This window comes from Venturia canescens, chromosome 4, assembly GCF_019457755.1.
Source record: "Venturia canescens isolate UGA chromosome 4, ASM1945775v1, whole genome shotgun sequence".
Classification (NCBI taxonomy): Eukaryota; Metazoa; Arthropoda; class Insecta; order Hymenoptera; family Ichneumonidae; genus Venturia; species Venturia canescens.
The window spans coordinates 18074415-18096294 of record NC_057424.1 but is presented as its reverse complement, the minus strand read 5'-3'; the positions used below and the strand labels follow the sequence as shown (position 1 = coordinate 18096294).

General features: G+C 46.4%; 1 protein-coding gene across 7 annotated transcripts in view; it reads left to right on the top strand.

Moving 5' to 3' along the window:
• The window catches only part of Smg6 (Smg6 nonsense mediated mRNA decay factor), a 41022-nt gene that overhangs the window by 12471 nt on the left and 6671 nt on the right, over positions 1–21880 (top strand). For 4 of the 7 annotated variants that reach the window (XM_043416502.1, XM_043416501.1, XM_043416500.1 and 1 more), the window contains 7 exons: positions 3031–3176; positions 17546–17727; positions 18570–18643; positions 18755–18867; positions 18944–19047; positions 19402–19575; positions 19678–19881. In XM_043416502.1, coding sequence (XP_043272437.1) covers positions 3031–3176; positions 17546–17727; positions 18570–18643; positions 18755–18867; positions 18944–19047; positions 19402–19575; positions 19678–19881 — 997 coding nt within the window. Of the gene's footprint in view, positions 1–3030; positions 3177–17545; positions 17728–18569; positions 18644–18754; positions 18868–18943; positions 19048–19401; positions 19882–21880 lie in introns of all 7 variants that reach the window. The other 3 variants (XM_043416498.1, XM_043416497.1, XM_043416499.1) reach the window with 1 other exon arrangement.

The following is a 21880-nucleotide window of genomic DNA, read 5'->3' as shown; positions in this document are numbered from 1 at the left end:
GGAGAAACGGTTGTTACAGGCCTGAACTAATGTAGTATCAACTCGACAGATTTTCCAATTCCCATAGGTGTGTATGACAATATATTAAATACACACAGACCGAGAGAGAGAGAGATACGCGCACACGAGTATCACAATTCGTGAGAGCCGTGTAGGGTGGCGGGGGATGAAGGAACAACGAGTCTGAATAGTTGGTACTCGAATATGTGTATATTGCGGGGCGTTGAGCCCACGCAATCCGTGGGTCACGTAGCATGATCTATGGACACTGGGAATGCCCCGTTATGCGCTAAAGTGCAAACTTGTTAGTCATAGAACTGGTCGCTCGGCGACGATGGACGGATCTCTATTTCTTTCTCTCTTTCTCTCGAACTCACGAGTTCACGGCTTCTCTTATATTTCGCCGGCGGCCTCCTCGTTCGCTCACCTCCTCGATTGAAAATGGGCACGAAAAGAGAGAGAAGCTCTCCACCTTTTCTCTAGTCCTCCTGCGCCCTATTGACTCCCGCGCGAAGCTTATTATTTTCTTTTTCCTTTTCTCCCCTTGTCCTCTTTATTCTCTCCTCCTTCATCATCTTTTTCTTAGCCGTTTTCCTTTTTTTTTCTCTCTCGCTCTCTCTCCCTCTTTCTTGCTCAATCCACTTCTTCTCCGTCTTCATTGTGATCCTTTTCCTCCTCGCACAATCCTCGAGGATCCTGGCTTCATTCTTGCAACGACTCGGCAACGCTCGCGACCATTCTCCAATATGCCGTTATGCCCTAAAGTGCAATTCCCTACTGCACTCGTGCGCTGCCCTATCCCCGGCTATGAATAATATTCTTCCATCTCCGTCTCGTTCTCTCGCCTTCTCGCATTCTCCCGTTTCATATCTCACCAACGGTTCATACTCACTGTTGGCCGCTTAAAATTCGGTACAAACGTATACACGATCGATAATCACAAGACTCTCGCCCGCATACCCGTAAAAGCCCCACGAGTAATATCGTTCTCCTCACGATAATAAACTTATCAATGGCCAAAGCAATTACAGTGAAGATCCATCAGCGAGGGAGAGAGAGAGAGGGCGAACATTATTGGTGAATAAAAAGTTGCATGTTCCGTTGGAAAATAGGCGCGGCTCTCGAATAGGCAACGTAGAAGAAAAGAGCGAGATAGAAACGAAGTGGTTAATAACCTTCCTGAAAGATACGAATTCCATGAAGGAACTTGAGAACGAGGAGTCGAGCTTTCCCACCGATAGCGAGTACGAAACTCGATGGATATTCCGTGTGTTCAAACGAGGGGGGTAGAGGAATGATAGCGCATATATATTCGCGGCGTCGGTTGCGGTGGTCCCTGATGAAAACTCTACTAGCCACCATCGTTTCTCTCTTTCTCTCTCTCTCTTTATCTCTTTCGCTCCCTCGGTGGATTAACGGTACTCGGACACGTCGCACAGCCAATCAGCGCTTGGAAACAACGAATCGTTCGGAGGCTCTGTGTTGCGCGAAACTCTCCTCAAGACTCGGGTCATGAGGCGCCGCATTCTGGTCTCCCGATCGAAAAACCATACGTGTAAACTCGAAAGAATCGTTCGAGAGTGTACGTAGCCTTGTTTCTCGGACTACTTATTGCCCTCTTATTCTCTACTTGCTTCGTTCTCTCGCCCCTGCATCTCCTCAGCACAAATGTACAGGATCGCTCAGCTTGAATAGCCAATGCCAAGAGTCGAAGTTCGGCGCTGAATTTCGCTTTGGAAAGCTCTCATCACGCGGTGTCTCGATCCCGCTGCTAATGAGTTGTTAATCATCGCCGTCGAGATGCATTCGAAGACCGTGAACTTCGAGACTGTTCACGAACAAGAACATGAACCATATTTATTCTTTGATTTTTGGTACTTCCCTCATGAAAGCTCATCAAAGAAAAAATGTGCAATGCTCAGCACTTTTCGAACCTACTCCCAGTCCAGTGTATTGGAAACAGAGAAAAAAATGGCCACAATAATTCATTGATTTTTTCCGCAATATTCGTCAGTTCATTGTCAACCGTTTGGCTGTCATTCGAGACTGCATTTAATAAAACAGTATTGTAAACGTCAATTCGGTCTTGATCTCGAGCTCAGATGGTCGACCACCAAAACTGGGAGATCCTGTATTTGGGTATATACACGTGTATCTGGTCCGATAGCCGTGTCATTGAATCGAACGACATTGGTGGGGTAAATGGGTAACGACGCGTTTCCCGTTTACCTCACGATCGCGTTATAGCCTCGCAATGCCGGGGGTTACGTCACGAATTCTCCAGATTGCAACGAGTACAGGATAAGCGCGGGGGAGGAGGAGGGGGATCGAGTGAGACGTTACGTACCGTAAATTTGCCACCGCGTGTTGCCGAGGCTGTGGGAATATAACCGGGTACTCACGGGTGCGCTCGCTCTGTTCCTCGTACGTATCTTTTTACCGGAGCCAGGGAGACTCCGCGATAGTGCCAAAGGGGTATAACCCCTTTTGCGTCAATCCCCTTTCCACCTCCGCCTCCTCTTTTCCTGATATTCATCGTCATCATCATCATCATCATCATCATCATCATCATCATCATCATCATCATCATCGTCGTCGTCGTCGTCATCATTATCATCGTTCCCTCGAGCGTGGTAACGTGACTGCGGTACCGAAGCTCGTTATGCTCGGGAGCCTCAAATCATCGTACGAGTGATTATTACTTATTTTAGAATTATTCGATGGAGCCTTCGATCTCCCGTTCGCTTTTTCCCTATCTTTGCATACCTATGCTCTGCGTCCTTCATTCGCAAAGATTTTCCTTCCTTCATTGTTTCACTAACCTATTCTTTGCCCATCCTCTAATCGTACGATTTACGTCGTTGACCTCCATCGCAAATCTTCACACAACATGCTCGATTGAGGAATATTGTTTTCTCGAGTGAACTCTGGCCCGTGCAGCCAGCATTTCTTCACAAATTTACTGCTTTACTGCCTCTTTAGCCTCTCAATGATCCTATAAAAACACGGTTTTTTTTTAAATTTTTTCAGCATGGAAACCTTCCAAGAGGCTGCGATCCAGATGCTTCGAGAATTCAGGACGCTGCTTCAACACTCACCTCTGCCTATACCCGAGACGCGTCTCCTTCAGCTACTCGCACTCAACATGTTTGCCATCGACACGACACAGTTGAAGGGTGAGTCGGACCAAATCATTTCTGCTTTCGACCATTGTTTTTAGTCGATCTACAAAGTTTGGCAACTTTGTTTTTGACAGTGCATTGTTTTAACGGATGAAACGATATTTTGTCAGTTTTTGTCAGTTTCTTTAGGGATCTACGGTACAAAGCAATAAAATCTCGAAATGTTTTACAAATTGAGGAATTTGGAAACGATGCAGACCCATTTTCCAGCTAGCAAAATAGTCTCTTCTAAGAAGGAAAGTAAAAAGAGTGATCGGGCAAATGTCGACGCATATAGATCGGAGCGTCAGGTCGAAACGAGGAGGCGGTCGGCCGGGAGTAAAGTACTTAGCGATGATCGCGTTCAATGCGTAGAGAGTGCGAGTAAAGTGTATTTCCCTCAGTTGTTTTGTTTCGAACTTACCTCCGGCAATCTCCGAAGCTCATCCGTGGTCCTCGCATACTCCTTCGGCGTGGAATTTGCGTGTCCAGTGTTCACGTGAAGCAGTGGGAGGGTGGGGGATTGGACGAGTACGTATAGAGAAGGAGCAGAAAGCACCTCGGGGCACAACCGAGAGATGCGGATGATCCGAGATTATAGGCATTAGGGACATTAGCCTCGGCGTTATGACTCTCGGTTGCCCGAGGTTCGATCTTCCCGCATCTCTCCTTCTCTCTTTATCTTTTTATGTACTTCTCTTGACCGCTCTCAACGCCGGGAGAATGAGATTGATGTACGTCAATGATAACGATCCCACATATATTTTCTATTCGATAGTTTCGATGCATCGATCCTACTTGCATTCAATGTGCCTCATTAATTCGTTATTACTCCTCGATTGCTTATTCTTGCACGCACCTTCGTATTCTCCCGATCTCTTTCTCTCCCACATTTCCAACAGATCCAAGTGGACCACCGCGCGCGAGCGCGCGCGCGAGATCCCAGTAATGTGCGCTATGGCCGTCCCCGGTTTGTGTCTCTCCGAAGATTATCTTCGGAACGGGTATAACGGTACCTGCCTGCCCCCCCCCCCCCCCCCCCTCCCCGACCCTCCTCCGCCCCTTCCGAATGAGCTTTTCGCTCCTGCTCCTGCTCCGGCTGCCGCTGTTCAGGCAACTCCGACTCACCACAAACTTACCTCATTCGCACCGTAGTATTTGCGGAATTTAACCCTACACGCCATCACTTTTTTACTGTCAGCTCAATAACAATATATGCGTTATGAAAATAGCCTCACTTTATGGCTTTACTTATTGAGCTATTCCTCATACAATTTTTATGGAAATGCACACTTTTTTTCTTCTCTATTATTTTTATCTGAGGAGTTTACGAGTTATATTCTAATTATTATTAATTGTTTTAGTCCTAAGGCAGTGTTCACGCGAAACTGATGGAAAATCGAAAATTTCATCTTCGAGGCTTAAGATTTGAAGTTGGAGAAAAATATACCGGCCACCGATCACCGGCGTTGTTGGATCCACCGCCGAGAACAAAATTCATAGGGGACGCATTTTTTCGTACCCACACACAAAGGTCTTGACGAAAGCTCGTGGACGATTCGTCGACGAAGTGATTGGAAAAATTTGGGCATTTTTGACGAATCCCAAGGTTTCGGAGTTTGATTATCGTTCAAAAGATTTGAGCGTCGATGGATGTAGATACAAGACGCACTTGAGTTGAGCACAGAAGGAAGGGAATGTCTTAATCGGTGTATCAGCGAGGTCAGTTCGATCCGCGAACCGTCATGTTTCTACGATCGGACGGAGCAGCCTCCTCGGAAGCCATCAGTGTGGGCCAGATGAACTCGACGCGCTGTGTACACGCTCGTTACGCTCGTTCGATGACCTCTGAACTCTCAGCTCGTGAGCGTTTCGCGTATTGCGAGTAGCCTGGCGATTCTCGTTCTTTTGAACTTTGTACAATTTCTCGTGGATCGATGACAGTAGCCTGTTGATTTCTTGGTCGAGCCGTCAACGAATATCAAATTCGAATGAAATCATCTGACAAAATGGAGAAAAAAACTTGAGCGTTTGATCCCGTGTGTACTCGCGAGTGGTGTTTGGAAAGAAAGAAATGCGAAAGAACTCGTTCACAGAGCGCCAATTTCCAGAGGGAGTCAGCAACCGCCCGTTATCGGTTTAGACTTCCGGGAGCCAATTATATGCTGTAAACAGAGCGAAGGCGAAGGCAGCTTTTAAGCGTGAGAAGAGCAAGTATATTCTTCGTTCGAGCCTCGGAAAATTAGCCGTTGTACTTGGAAACGCTGGTCCAGAGCATCCGGTTAAATGGATAAGAGGTTTGAACGATTATTCGGTAAATAAGGGAGGTCGATGTTAACCAGGAAGCGAGCCAAGGGCGAACGAGCTTCCGCCTCTTGTCACGGTATACAAAACCCATTCCTCCTATCCCTTTCTGCTATTTTCATCTTTTTCTCTCTCCCTCTTGTTCCTATAATTACCGTACAATTTATTTGGCACGCGTGTTGCTTTTCGTGCCAAATTGTGTGATTCGTTTCACACCTCACGTTTCTCGCTCCTATGAAAATTCGTGAGCGTTTCGTTTCCTTTTTCTCTCTCTCTCTCTCTTCGTTCGATCACGATCTCACACTTCTCTTTACTCGACCGGTCCAATCTGCGAGTCATTCTCTCTTGGTACGTGACCCCTCCGAACGAGGCTGACGACGTTGGGAATCGCAGTCGCGAATACGACGCAGCAATACGCACCACTATTTCGGGGGGAACATGCCAAGAGAATTATCGAGTGTTTTCGTGTGCTCTCCGAGTACGCGTTTTTCGTACTCGCTCAACCCACACACACACACACGGATTTTCTCCGTTGTTTACTACTTCCCTCGAGTTGTTTGTTTCTTCCTTAAACTCACTCAGTCCTCGTGATTATATCGTCGGTTTCAACTCCTCCAAATTGGGCAAGTCGAAAAAAATGCGAGAAAAATAATACAATTAAATAACACGAGCCTCCAAAAGGCCCGGAGCGAGAGACCGTAAAAACGCAATACCAACGAGGAAGAGGGCTGGCCCACGAAGATTTAACGAGCGTGGCAATAGAATTAAAGAATCCTCCAAAAGAACCGGTACTCGCTCTCTGCTCTTTCCGCAATTACAACGTCGCCCCTAAATATCGAGCGTTCACTAAAAAAATTAAGTTTTATAAATAAGCTGGCTAATCGTAAGAACGTACCGCTGTCAATTAAGTTAAAAATTCACTTGCGTTTGTGCTCGTTTGTTTTTTCGTTCCAATTGTAGGGTTTCTCTCGTTCACGTGTGCCTCAAAATTAAAGAGGATAATTTTCCCCATTTGATTTGCTGCTCCCGATCGAAAGTGCGTTCTCACGGTGGCCTGGAACATTGTGAATAACCCACGAGATCTTGACAAGTTAATTTAAAAAAACGTAAGCAAATTATTCAATGAGGCAGAAGAAACTGCACGGGGGAGGAGAACCGAGAACAAGAAGCTATACGCTCGAGTAGCAAAATAAATCAGAGGGTCAAGTGCAATGAGCGTAAGTCAGCGTAAGTCAGCGAGTGCATTGGGGCTTTGAGGAAATTGAGGATCTCGCGGTTACGAGTAACGCGGCACGATTCTTACGCGCGCGCTCCAGCGAGAGGGATAAAGAGCGAGCGAAGGCGCGCAGGGGGGGAGAAAGAGGGAAAGAGAAAGAGATATTAATGAGGCATTCACGCACGCTTTATTACAGTTATTAGTCCAAGCTGGTCATATACGCCCGCTCGCCTCGTGATTGTCCTCCGGAGGTATAACCTGGCTATAATTTTAAGCGCACTTAATTAAAATCGGTAGTAGCCAGGAGCACCGTACGCACGTGACTTACGCTGATTGGCCCTTCGAATCTCGAACATCGATTTAATAATAATCATCCCTTCTCATTATTCTTCTTCTTTTCCTCCAGAATCGACGAGTTACTTCCAAGTATTTAACAACACTCCTTCCCTTATTTATGCATCAACGATCAAAAGTTTCAACGCAACGAGTCGCTATCAAATTATTCCATCTTAATTTACATAAAACAAACACACCATTAGCCTTCGAGCATTGGAAACAGTTCCTTTTAATGCGTCGCATCAAATCGAATGTTCCAAATATTCGAATCGTGTTTTCGTGATACACGTCAATTATCGGAGCAAAGTTTTTATCTTAAGTAATTACATGAAAATTATTTTCAATTGTACTTGCTAAGTTTATCTCATCGAAATCAATCCAAACGAATTCCTCAAATTACTTTTGTCATAACGATGTCAAAGTGGGCTTGATAGGGAGAACGTTTTCACTGAAAGAAACTTTTTTGCCGGGGTTTATTGAGTCTCAGGATTCGGAGGTTAATGAAGCAAATTCGGAGTTGTCCATTGACTTTTCAGCGGAAGTGTAGGTCGTGAATATTGATCGATGTTCAATCAGCGCGATGTTAACAGTAGGCTCGGCTCCAGTTTCATCGTTATACGGATGAATCGATATATAAATATAATAAAAAATGGGGGAAAAGATATCGAAGAGCTTCGAAGCTCGTGGATTAAATTACCGGGATCAATCTTGGGGTAAATTGTCGGGTATTAAAATAGCATTATTTTTATAGGGAGGTTTGCGAGAGAATTTCCGTGACGTTGCGTTGGAATCGTGAGCGATTTCCACTACGACACTCCGGTGTCACTCAACCCCATTTTTTCCTACTTTTTTAGATTGAAAAAGAATGTTTTTCCTCACCAAATCCTTTTATTTCCTCTCATCTTTTTTCTCCTCCTGTGCGCTCTTCGCCAGTTAGAAAGGATTAATCGGCGAATACCAGCAACGACTCTTCACACGTTTTACCATTTTTCTCGTTTTTCACTGGGCTGACACACGAGAGTCGTCGCTGCTATGGCGTCTGTCTAGTTGTTTCCACGTTCTTTTTGCAGCTCGCTAAAGAGCGAGGGAGAGAAAGAGAGCTCGCGAATGAGCGAAGCCCTCAGCGTCTCGGGTGCAGCGCCCTTGAACGCTCTCTCCGACGTGTAATGCCTCGTCGCTGAGGCAACCGGCGAGCCGATCGAATCGACCTGTCTTTTCTTTTCATATATCCATGTACCGGACCCCTTACCCATGAATCCATCTCATCTTCCTCTTTCCGCCCCCGTTCATCTCCTTCCAGCATTTCTTCGACTTCAAACGTCCTTTCGAAATTCATTTTCTCGCATGTATCTTCTTCACTTTACTTCTCCGTCCACACCATTGACGCGCAGCCATGATATTTACTTTTTCATCTTGGCTCGTTCGATATCCGAAACGTTGAACGGTGTGACGCATGCTCGAATTCCTGCTGAATTTCAGCGAAAACTTTCGTCTCGAGAAATAAAAAGTCTTTGAAATTTGCGATTCGTGCGCTTTTGGGGATGCCGGCGAGACTGAAATTTGTCGAGTTCGCAGGGCCAGTGGCGTTGATTCGAGATTGAATTCGTCGAAATTCCAATCACCGTTGACCTAACAGGAAAATATTGGAATTCGAAAGCAACGACGATGAGTATTTTTGCATGTCGAAATTGGCTCTTATTTTGATGGAAGATTGACAACCGACTGGAATGACGAACGAAGTACCGCTCATGAATATCGTTCCGTTCGAATCGACGTTGAATAACTCGGCGGTTTCGTAACGAAGATTCAAAAGAAAAGTAGTTCAGCCCGTTGTGTCTGGACGGAAGAAAAAAGTTTCGTTGGACTCGAGCGAAGAAGCGGATGATCGTAAATCTGGTGATAAAAGTTTTCAAGAGATTGGTGGATCGGCCAAAAGTCTTATAGTCTTGTGCGCAACACTCGTAATCGTGATCTGGGCGTACGGATGAGATGAAAAAAACGCAAAAGTTCCTCGGGGCGGTCGTCCTTGCCCTCTCCGGGCGGCCCACGTCAAGGCCACCTTCCTCCGGGCGCAATGCACCCGTCGTTCTCGTCCCGTCAAATACGTACCGTACTCATGTGCAACGCGATATTCTCTTGGACTTTTCTCCCGCGCCATTGGCTATTTACTCAAAGTTGCGTCGTTCTTCTTTTTACTTTTGTTTCTTCTGCTTTTTCATTTTCTCTTTCATCTTCGAAAGCTCAAAGGACGATTGAATCGGATCGATCCTGTGGGCGAATCTCGAACGCGACGAGAGACGAGGAAACGAAACATGCTCGTTTTCTCGACGGTAGTCCTCGCGCCGTATCGACGCTCTGCTCCTCTCCCTCGAGATCTCCTTCTCCTCCCCTTTTCTCTCTCTCTCTCTCTCTCTCTCTCTCTCTCTCTGTCGTTATAGAGCGAGTGAACCGGCTTCCTCCGCGTTCAATCGCTCTATAAATATCTTCCGATGTGTTATTTTTAACCTCTCGTATATACACGAGGAATTGAGAACGCGCGGAGTTGGCGAGTCCCTCGTCGCTCTCGATGGGGGTTCGATCTCGCTTGCCCGGCAGCAGCAGCACCATCCAGAACGGGTTTCTCCGGATCCCACGTAATCCTCGCATGCTTCTTCTCGTAACATCATATCTTCCTCCTCCTTCTCCTTCTTCAGTTTCTACACAACTCGAGCTACTGCTACGTTGCTTCGTTGCATGTACACGAGAATAATATCTCGTCTACCCAAAATTGCCGAACGACTTTTTCGAGCGTTCTTGTCGCGGTGATACTTATGCTAATCTCCGGGATATCCAGTGCATTGAGACACTAAACATTCGCTTCTGCAGGGTATTTCTTCCAGGATAGATCGAAAGAAATAATTAGGCGGAGAGAAAACTCGAAAAGACAGGGATTGATTGATCGGTCGATGGACGTATTTGTTGCGATGGCATCAGAGATTACATCATTCGAATGGAACGGGAATTCTCTGTGTTGCGTTTCAATGTCTCAATAATCCGAGGGATAAACGGCATTCTGGTTCAGGTACTTCCGAGCCAAGTGTTTTTAGTACAAGGCTCGAAGAACCGGACATTTGGTATCCAGAATCTCAGGATATCGTGAAAATTCGTTAAAAATTTTCCAGAATTCCAGGAGCAGATGAATTTCGTTGAACCGCTACGATGAACACTCGATCATTGTCTCGAGCTCCGGGAAACATGGAAAGACCGACGAAATCGAGTGAGACTGAATTAAGAAATGATGACTTTCAACACGGAACAATATCGAGTGAATAAATAAGAAGTTTGTAAATAAAAGTACGGAATAGAGGCAGGAAAGTATTGGAATGTTGCCCGACGACGAGAGATTCGAACGAAACTGTAATTGGAAATAAAAATGAGGGTATTTAGAAAAAGTGAGTAAAAAGTGGAGTATCCGGAACGCAGGGACGGAGCGGAGCTTAAGGGGGCTGGAGGGAGAATGTATTTGCAGGAGAGATAAGGGAGAAAAGGTAGAAACGAATGTGATGCGGCAGAAGACCTCGATGATTATGATTTCAAGGAAATGATGGTCAGAGTTGTTTCGTTGGCTCACAATTCTTGGTAAATGGCGAAGGCCTCTTACAACACATCTCTCGGTACACTCCCATCGTTTCTGGTCGTTCTTTCTCCATCTTTCTCTTTCTTGGACGCGCACACTCGCCGTGAGCTCGCTGTGGCACCTCGCACTTTGTGGGACTTGCTCTCTTCCTGCAGTGTTCCCTGGAGCATGACGCCAGCAGTTGATTAGGCCTCCGCATCGAGCGATTTTGCTAGCTTCTGCTTACCGCTCCCCGCGATGTTGGTGGTGATGGTAGAGCGAGTGGTGTTGGTGCTCTTCGCGGTTCTTCACTTTTTATACGGATGCCTGTGACCTTGCCAAGGTCGGGTGAACGAACAGGGAATGGCGAATCACGAGGGTATACCAGAACGGCGCACTTGGCAAAAGCATCGTGGAAGATGCTTTTGCTTCTTTTATCTCTTTCTCTCGGTCTCTCTCGCTCCCTCGCTTTATCTCTTGGAACGCTTCTTCGCTCGCTAATCGATTCGACGTCTCGTCCGACGTTCGAAGGTCGGCTCGAAACGAGCGTTTCCAATGGGATAATTTCTTTTATTTTATTATTTGCAACGAATCCATATTGAGAAGGAACTGGACGTTCCTCCGCGTTACACGCAACGAGGAAAGAGCGAGCGAGGAGGAGAGGGAGGGATAAGGAGAGGAGGCGAAATTTTCCCAGTTGTCGTTTCATCTCCCGATGTACGCTCCAGCCTCGAGATACATCGCCATTATAAAGATAGATTCTGCTTACGGGGCAAAAAAAAGGTGGACGAATAGAAAAAAATAAATAAATAAAAAATAAATAAATGAAAATAAAAATTCAAGATATTCCAGCGCAAGTTGGAAGGTAAGAGAGAAAAAAATGCGCCTTAACGAGACGAAGAGCATGCGCGATTAGGAGAGATGAAGAAATGAGAAAGAACGGAAGTTGTACGCGCTCCTGCAGAGGCGCGGCCTCCTCCCCCCTCTATTTTCTTCTCCGAGGAATATTTTCTTCTTCCTCGCTTCTTTCTCGCTTTTTCATGCCTCGAGATCCGATGCAAAACGACCCGGCGACCACTCGAAAACAAGTTGTAATTCATCTAGCCAGGAATAGCGCGAGTTCGCACAGAGACGACGCGCATGCACACGCCAGAGACGGGCATCGCGGGCACGCAGACATGTGCAGTTTGTCGTTATCGCGAAACGTCGTTGCACGAGTGCGCTTCGTTCCAATGAGAAGCTCCGGGGCTGTTCTCGGGGGTGGCCCGTCCGAACGGGGGAGACGCGGGCTGCAGGAAGAAAAAACATTCTCGATCTTGGGATCGCGTGCGTTCTCATTAGCCCGAGGAATTTCCGTTGGAAAAACTCGTTTTTGATGTGCGATTAACGAGCCCCGAGACCAACTACGTTTCGACCTAAAAACCTCCGCCATATTGGCCCATATTCCTCTGGGCCATTCCCCACCGTGATTTAATGCACCAACAAACTCGCTTCTCCCCTCATACGAAACTCTTATTTTCTCTCAAACGCATCTCTCCATCCCCAATCTCACAGGATTTTCCAGCCTCGCAGGACTCGTTCGAACTTCAATTGATACAAGTCGCGTGCGATCTTCTCGTCGATTATACTCCGTTAACTCTCCGGGTTACATTGCTGAGCCCCGCTGTGTGCAACAAGTCTTTCGAGCCACACGAGGCGAGAACAAATCGCAGATCCCGTGCGTGAGATTGCTCGAGCTGATGACTCTTGCATCGTACTCCTTTTTTTACCCTCTCTCCCTCTCTCTCTCTCTCTCTCTCTCTCTCTCTCTCTCTTTCCCTCTTTTCTTTTCTTTCTCTCTCTCCCCCACGAATCCCGAGAATCCAATCTTCGATCCTCGTACGCCTACGTCGTGTCCACCGAAAAAAATCCACTTCGTCGTTCTCCCTTACTCGCTATCACTCGTAGATACATTGCCCCGACGTTTCCACTCGGACTTGGAACTACCTGTCGCACCACTGCGTACCTTTTTTCCCAATGTCTTTCGTTTACGTTTTTATTTTTGTTTTTCTTTTTTCTCTCCAATGCACTACCAAATTCGTTATGATACTCGTCGAAAATCGTCTATTTTAATTGCACAAGTAACTCGGGCATTAGAAGGACGCGCTCGTAATATCGACGATTATTATTATTTACGAGGATCGTTACAGTAACGATTACACCGCGGTATGCCAAGAGGTTCGCTACTCTTCGCAGTATAGTTGGCTCGCGCGCGAGGCGCACAAGAAACGAGAGATAAGAATATGACGAGGATCGGACTCCCTAAGAAGAAGACGAAGAAAAGGACGGAGAGCCTGTCGTAGTAATACTAGGAGAAGAAGAAAAAAATATTTTAAAAAAGGGAGGAACGACATCGAAGGAGAAGATTGAGAAGACCAAGAAGAAGAAGAAGAAAAAGAAGAAGAAGAAGAAGAAGAAGTGGAAGAAGACTAGGCTTGCGTGCCCTTGATGCCGTGGCGTGATGCAAAAGCGTCCTCCGTTTCTTTTGCTCTGTGCCTCGAAATTGCATCCACTCAGGACTGTAATTAAACTCAAAATGGGATTGTTTGCGACAAGAGTTTGAAATGTAAAAAGATTAAAAAGAGGGGCGGCGGCGGCGGGGGGAGAGATTCATCGATACGCAGGGAGAGCGTTGCACCCTTTTTTTCTTTATTTATATTTAATCATTTATTTGTTTTTTATTTTATATATCGAAAATAGATACGACTAGGAGGAGGTTGAGTTTCAGAGTAAGGTTCAGTGATCCGATATCTGGTGGTGTATCGCGACTATGTACGATAGAGATAGATAGGGGATAGAGCTCTCGGAGAAGAGGTGGGCAGAGAGCCTCGCTGTATAATGTCGGTGACCTCGCAAGGCCCTTCCAAGGTCGTGTAACAAGTAGGGGCGGGGGAGAGAAAGAGAGAGAGAGAGAGAGAGAGACTCAGGAGAGAGGAAAGAAAAGAGAGAAGGTGTCGGCCATTCGCGTTCCACCATGTCGTCCACTTCGGAGCATCGTGACTCATTTGCGAGCGAATAAACGACCGACGCTTTTTCCATCTAGCTCCTTCTTCTTCTCCTACCCGAGTTTCCTTATCCGAGCTAAAGTTCCATGACTCCCTTTATCGGATACCTGGACTTTGAGTCATCAAATACGTGGCGTCAAAATATTATCCAATTTCCCATATCTTGGGGAAAAAAGGGAGTAATAGTATATTACACACCTAGGGAGGGAAAATAGACGCCTCCGGGCGGAAAGTGGCAACTTTCGGCCCGCTGCGCGTGCCGAAGTTGCCGCATTCCGCCTGCGTCGGACAGAAAAATCGTATACACTCCACGGGAGTGAAATTAGACCACCTCAAACCGCGTGCTTATCACCCTCGCCTTCGGCTCGGGTGACAATTCTGCCCGCGGTTTGAAGTAGTCTATTTTCCCTCCCTAGGTGTGTAATATACTATTTCTTATCAAACTTTCTGCCCTTGTGGTGTAATATACTATTCAGTTATCTCTCTATTCGAACTGCGTGGATTTCTAGACATATCGAATAGCAGCGTTGGTACTTTTTTTTTTTTTTTGTTATAAAATTAGTTTTTCTTTTCGTCAGCACCGTTGAAAAACGGAAAAATTTCTCACGCTCTCTCGAAATATACTTCCTAGTTGTGAATAAACCGTAAAAATATAAGGTACAAGCATTCTCAGCTATTTTATTGAATCCTTGTCCGGCGACCAAGTTTCGATCTGTCTCGTTTCGGATTACGTGAGAGAAATACCAGTTTTCGATAACCGCGAAAAGTCTCTGGACAACGGAGAATCGGTATGGGCTCACCGAGACAAGTTCCTTGGGGGTTTCAAACGATCGGTCTTATCACGAACCTCGGAGTGAGAAGCGACCAAGGACGTCCCTTATCTGCCTTATCTCGACGGCTCATCGGTAAAAAGCTCGTGAAGCGATTTCCTTTCCTCTTCTCTCTCTCTCTCTCTCTTTTCTATTTCGTAGATACTGTTGGCGAGTCTGTGCGATGAACTGTACCGTATTGCGAGAAGATAGAGCGAGCTTTATAAATTCCTTGGTGAGTTCAAGCTACAGGATGCCTCGGGTCGAATGGCTCATAATTTTGAGCCAACTGGAGATCCAAACTCCGTTCGCACGAGGCTAATAACGCTTCTTGATAAGTTTACGGTCGTTTGAACTCAGGCAACTGATGTATACATAATGGTCCGATGAAAAGTCGACGATGGACCAAGAGCCCTGTAAAAAAGTCGTTTCCCAGTGTTTTCGTGTCTCGAGTAGTTCGGCTCTCTGAAAGCTGCTCGAGTCACCGAAAGATTTGGAGCTTCCGAGCAGCTTCACCACGGCATTATTGAGATAGAACATTGCCTTGGGGAACGTTGTTTTTCGGGAATTTCATGCTCTGCGAGATTGGTCCTATGCATTATTGAGCCAAGTCTGTTACTTCGATGAGAAACTGTAAAACTTTGGAGATTTGTCAATTTTCATTGTAAGGAGTAAAGGATCGTCAGGTTAAACCTGAGCGAGCCTGTACACGGGTAGAAAAGATGAAAAAGTGTGCCGGTAGCTCCGTCACGCCTTCGTCCGCAAGCTGAACGGCGAATTTATCGATATCTCGTTCAATTTTCCTCGGTAGCGCGTTTTCTTTCCCCCCGTGATGTGGCTGAGAGGGATCGGCACGTGGATACAAACGAGGGGGCGACGCATCAACGTCTCCTTTCTCGCGCCCTCGTGCATCATCGATGACTCCGAGCGTGGCGAGCCCGCGCCATCGAGAGACAACAACAACAACACACTGGCTGGCTGGCCAAGTCGTTGCTGAGCGCGGTGAGAGAGCGGGAGATCCTCACCGCGCCTGAGAGACGGGCGTTAAATCATAAATCCAGTAAATTGCTCCCGAGGGCAGCTTCGAGAGAGCGTATTCGCACCTACGTGCGTAAGCGAGAACGCGTTGCTTACACCCTTGCTCGTCACGCTCGTCAACTGCGCGTTTCTTTCCGCGGCTCGCCACCACTCGCATCCTCCACTTCTTCATGGGCATCGCGTTCTAAATCCCTTTTCTCCGAAGCCCCCCTCTTTTTTCTCTTCAAAACGGTCGATGAACCGTCCAGCAAGAAAAATCAGGAAAAAACAACGAACAGGAAGGAACATAAAAAACGACATTTGAGGGGATACGAAGAATCGGGCGGGCACCGAATTTGTCGAAAAGAAGAGTGAAAAGCGTACGCGGCGTTTCCTCCTTTTGCTGCCCCGACGCTCCCGGTGCGCGATCAACTCGGGCTCGCGCGCGCGCGACCGCGCGAATATCTCCTCCGCCAAGTTAATCGCGAGTTAATCGCGAGCGAATCATGACTCGCAACAGCTAGGGGATTTGACCGAAGAATTCCACGGCAAATGTGGAGAGGGAGGGAGCGCCTAATTGGCCAAAGGAAACGCGCGTAGTCGTTAACGACGCTACTTGCTTTCTATATTTCGCTCTGGCGCTACTTGCACATAGAGAGCCCCAGCCTGTACCGAGTCAACCCATACACACCGCACACTTCTACTTCTTCTCAACGATTCTGCAACGCGCTCTTTTTTCCGCCACCATTATTTCATCATTATCTCGCCAGACAATGGTTCTTTCATATTCCTCCTGGTTATAAGTGTCGCTCTCTCACTCGTTATCCCCTTCTTTTCACTTTTGTCTTGTTTTTTTTTTACTCTTTTCTCGTGGTGAATTATCTCACACGCCTTTTCGCACTCTCATTATTATTTATCGTTCACTTCCCTTTTTCCGGTTTTCATCGATCCGATCGATCGTAATAAAAGTGAAGCTCGCACAAATTGCGCCCACTTTTCGTAGGCTCGATCGAGTGCAAGAATGGAAACGTTACGTTATTACGTTATTTCGATAAAATAGATTCGGAACGGATAATGAGGCGCCGTGGAATCGCGCCCTCGCTAATTGTCCGCCTCGCAATTAGTCGTTGCTCCTTATAAATCTTTCTACCCAACTAATTGCCCGTTTACACTAGCTAGTCTCCGCATCTCTCGGCCTCTCGCCAGGAATACGCGGAGTTAAAGGAGAAGACCACATGGAGGCCCTCCTGACCTCCCGCGGTTGAACTTGCTAATTATTATCCTTGTCCACGATAAATTAAAGTGACCGCGAGAGCATGAGGCGAGCCAAAGATGTGTATTTACCTGCACGCGCGAGTGTCCGAGCCGCTCAAATCGGACTAAATTCGCCGCGGGGTATAGTAACTTCGTTAATAAATTAATTATTGTTATTTGTCGAGTCAACGATTCGTTGGAGGCGACAAAAGTACGGCGGGGAGTAGAGGACCCGGGCCGAAGGAACGGCGGCCCGGGATGACGCAATGGAGAAACGTAAACGTCCAATTAGCGGATTCATTTGGCACTGATAAAGACGTGCAAAAATTGTCACGCTCGTAAAAGAAGAACGCGTTGGAAAAGATCGCGGATTATTCCGAGTATTTACTTGCCCGCAGTCCGTCTCTCTTCCTCTCCCTCGTTTCCCGGTTGCTCAACGAAAGCGGCTAGTCGTATTCCGGGATGAAAGAGACCGCGCAATGTCCCCGACCTCGTAAAGTAACGAGAGACGATCTTCCGTCGTAGACGATTCACCTACGACGCGGTATAGGTTCCCGGACAACGACGACGAGGACATTGAAATGTCGAGTATGCCGATTAACTTTCCTCCCTTTTCTCTCTCCCCCTCCCCCGTCCCATTCGCCCGCTCTTTCTCTCAGCGATGGATATACGAGATAAATGAAAAGTTCCGCGTCTTCTTCTCCGCATGTGCACGTGCGTTTGTGTGGGAAGTCTCCCTCTGATGGGCCCAACGTTTGCGCTCAACGTGAGAAACAATATTCTAACCGACCAACTACTTTTCGTTGCAGATTCGCAGATGGAACAGGGCTACAGATCCGAGGTCCAGGAACGGGCCCTCGTCGTCTCGTTACAAATGTTCAATCTCATTCTCGAACGCGGTGTCGCCTTACTCAGAAGCCAATTCGACGAGAACCAACAACACAGACTCATCGTTGACGAAGACATGCAAGTTTTATTGCCTGCCATAAAGGTACCACGAAGAGTCAGCATAGTATTCGTGAAAGCTATCAAAAGTTTCCATGAAACTTGCCTCCGAGGTGTCATTTTTGGGAAACAGTGGAAAAAAAAAACTCCTCCGAAATTCCCTCGAATCGAAACTACAGATTTGGTACTCGCAGTGACCGTTATCGATGATTGACCGGAACGTTTTTGAAGCATAGTGGTCACCTGAAGAATTTCAGTCTGAAATTCTCCTTCTTCTGGCTCCAAGTTATAACAATTGGAATTTGATAAAAAAAAGAAGAACCTTTTTGAACATTGTTGACCGGGATGACCCCTTGGAGAAGAATCAAAGCGAAAAATGAAATGACAAGTACAATTGCGAGGATGGATGAGCACTCGGGGTACACTCGCTCGTCCCTTGTTTCCCTTTTTTCAAAGCTCTCTCGTTCTCTTCCTTTTTTAATTCTCTCTATGATCGAGGATTATCGTTTTTTCGCTTACACGAGTGGGCAAAGCTGCACTAACACTAAGAAAATAGTAGTCTCTCTCTCTCCCCCCCCCCCCCCTCCCGCTCCCTCCCATCAAAGAAAAGTCTCTTCCTCGTTCTTGAGTGGAAACGAGTCTGCCAAGATCGATAAGCGATCTGCAAGAGATCGCGTCTTGGTCTGGCATAGAGTAATATTTCGTGCCTCCCGTTACTCCGAGGTTGCGAAAGAGAGAAAGATCATTAATATTGCTCGGGATATGTTGCACTCGGATGCAACACCCGACACGGGCGACTTCACCGAGCGGAGAATTGATGAAGCCGCCCTGAGCCCCGACCAATGCACTTGACTCTCTCTATCTCTTTCTTTCTCCCGACACTTTTAGATCTGGTGCGATTGGATGCTCTGTCACAGTACCGTCTGGAATCCACCACCTTCGTGCACGGACTACAGAGTCGGGTGAGTATTCAACGACGAGAATTTCGTCCCTTCTTTTTTCTTTTTACTCTTTTCCTTAGTACCTACTCCCGCCTCATCGAATCTTTCATGCTAATTTTTCAAATGATTCAGCCCACCCGGAGACTCGTGGAGCCGCCTCGCCACGATGGTCAATCTTCTCGAGATGCTCTCGTACTCGAGACAAATCGTTATCCAAGCTAAAGATACCCTCGGCCGAGGAAACGGTAAGTTCTCACTTTTTTTATGATTTTTAACTCTTCCACCTCGACTAAAACTTTGTGCCTTTTTTCCCCCCCTTAGAAGTCGAGTTGATCAAATTACCGGAGGACACCACTCTTTCGGGCTTCACGCCTCTCATGTCCAATCCACAAGATCCTTGCTACGCCGACAAAGCCGAGGACATGGTTAGTCAAGCATTAAAAAATACAGGATAAGAATAATTGCGTTTATTTTGCGTCAATATTAACGTTATAAATTATAGTTATTATTGGGTTTGAACTAATTCGAAAGTTATTGTTCATGTAACAGTACTAAAGTTCAAAGAAAAAGCAAACTCGTACCACACAATTTTGGAGTTATCCCTGAAATGGTTTCTTTCAAATTCAAATTCGTAGCAATAACAATTCCGAGAATGTTTTTCCGTTCCTCCGTTCTTATGATTTTCGTGATAATTTTTGAAACATAATATGTGCAGTTTATTTAGACGAATAAAATGTTACAAACCCCTTGACGAAGACGTTTTTATTCGACTCTTCCAGGAAGTTGCTCAGATGTGTCTAAGGATACAGAAGATCCTGTTTTTCGGTGAGGTGTTTCTCTGTGGTCTCGAGACTCCGGTCCTAAAATTGCAGAAAAACGAATACGGGCTGAATGAGTACGTTTCGGTGGTCGAAGCATCGAGCTCTGGTTCCCCGAGCTCACCACCCGAGCAGGTAACAATTTTGAAATTAAATAGAGAAAAAAAAACAAAATTCCAAATGTATTTTCGTCATTATTCGTGCTCAACTCATTTTTGTCATCCCTTAAATAACCAGAGTGATTCGGAACTGCTCGTCGAGAGTTACAGTGAGGATGAAAGTGACGAGGTCCCGAGAGTCGCTAAGTCATCGGGTGAGTCGTGGCCCGGAGGAAGTCAAGGATCGTCGGTTCCGGCCGCCGAAATTCGCTCTCTCATCGAACGAAAAGAGGAATTGGAAAGACGGCAGAGAAAGCAGGAACGTCATCGGCAACGTGTTCAAGTGAGTTCATTCTCCATTGCAACGATGAACACAAAATTGCATTCAACGTTGCAAATTCCGATCGATCACGCTTTCCGTAGAAATCGTGACAGATAAATATCGATCTCTTAAAATTCGAATGTGCTACCGTATCGCGTTGGTACGAGGACTAAGGGAAACTGAAAAACCTCACAGATCCAGAAAAAAAAAAGACGGAGCGGGTTTTTCGACCCAAAATGATTGTCCTACGAGCTGTTGACGTCAGAAAATAAAAATTTGGCAATTCATCGACGTGCGTCGGGAGCTCGACTACTTCCAACTATCTTCATGCAACAGCTCTAAGGATAAAAAGCATTATTCCCGCTCGTTGCCAAACGACGTGGAAATCCTTCGCCGAAAGTAAATTTATCGTCTTTTTTCTCCATTTGGACGGTTGGTGGAATCACGAGGAGGCGGGGGGGGGGGGGGGGGGGGGGTGGCAAGGGTGACGATCGCGAAAAGGAGGAAATTCCAGAGAATCAAGAGTCTCTCGTGAACCCATGTCTGCACAAACACTCACACACACACAGACACGGTCATCGGAAATTCTTGGCTAGTTCAGTTCCCCCCTGGCGTTTTTCCTCCTCCTTTCTTCCCCGGGTATTAATCCCCTGGATCGTCGAAAACAATTTTCCATGAGAAAAATCGATATTCCGTACGGTACTTGATACCTTTTATTCCATACTCGGGGGGCCTTCTTACCGGTTGGTATCCTCGGCGCGTCGTTCTTTCCACGCGCATTCTTCTCTTCTCTCGACTTGGAAGGATCGACAAAGTACACTCACCGGCACACAACGTTGCCAAGGGCGAAGCCCAACTAAATCAAGAGATTACAACGACAACGCAACGTTCGATGCTGCACGCAGCATTGCCGCTTCTTCTTCTACTTCTTCCTCCTCCTCCTCCTCCTTCTTTCTTTTTCTCTTCCCTTTGCTCTTCTCCCTTTTTCTCTTGCATTCTCCTTTATTTATTTTTCTCTCTGACCGAGCGGGGAAACCAGCTTCATTCTTTATTCTTCGGACCCGCACAACGGGATACCCTGGCCGTTTATTCAGTGCCAGTCTGGCATCCTTTCTCCCCACTTCTTTTTTCAAATCTTTCCCTTTTCCCTCTCTCTCTCGCTCATTATTTTTATCATATACATTAATCTTTTGTCCTGATAGGATTCGCGCCCATTTTTACAGAGACGATCTCTCGAAAAAATTGATCCATCAATGTGCGACTTGATACCAAATATTTGGCAAAAGATTCCTCCGGAGTCCTCCTCTCTTTCGGTTTTATTTCTGATAAGATTCGCGACCTTTTTCACCAAATTCGATCCATCACCGTTGCCCCCCCTCCCTCGATACCATCGTTTTGGCAGACCATTTTCGGCTGTTTGGAGACTTCTTCCATTTTTCCTTTCATTCCAGTCCTGATAACATTTACAACGATTTCGAAAGACAAATTCCCTAACGAGGTTGATTTATCAACGTTACATCGCGATAAGAGAGTTTTCGCGAACGATTTTTAGTTGTCGAAAGACTTTTTCTCTCTTCCATAACTTCAAGTATCAAGGACTCCATAAATTTTCCCGTCCATCCTGACCTTATCGTACTTCGTAGCGACGTGAAGTCTAACCAACGTTTCTCAGGTCCATACCGATGTATATTTCGAAGCGAAATTCTCAAGCGGGGGTGTGAGTGAATGTGTGTGTGTGTGTGTGTGTGTGTGTCGGCCATTGATCCTGCCGAAATAAATTTGCGAGTTGGATCGTAGCTCCAGGCATCGTCGGTCGTTAATATCTCGAGTGAATGAGAGAGAAAGAGAGCGAAAGAGAGGCTTTCGGCTGGAGCGATTCTCCGGAGGATTCTCCGATGGAACTTTATCGCAGGACCAAGTAATTCTCTCTTCTCTCCATTCTTACACTCGACTCGCGAAATTGCCAACCCGAAATCTTTCTCTCGCGCCCCCGACGCGCTAACCAGTTACCACGTTGGTT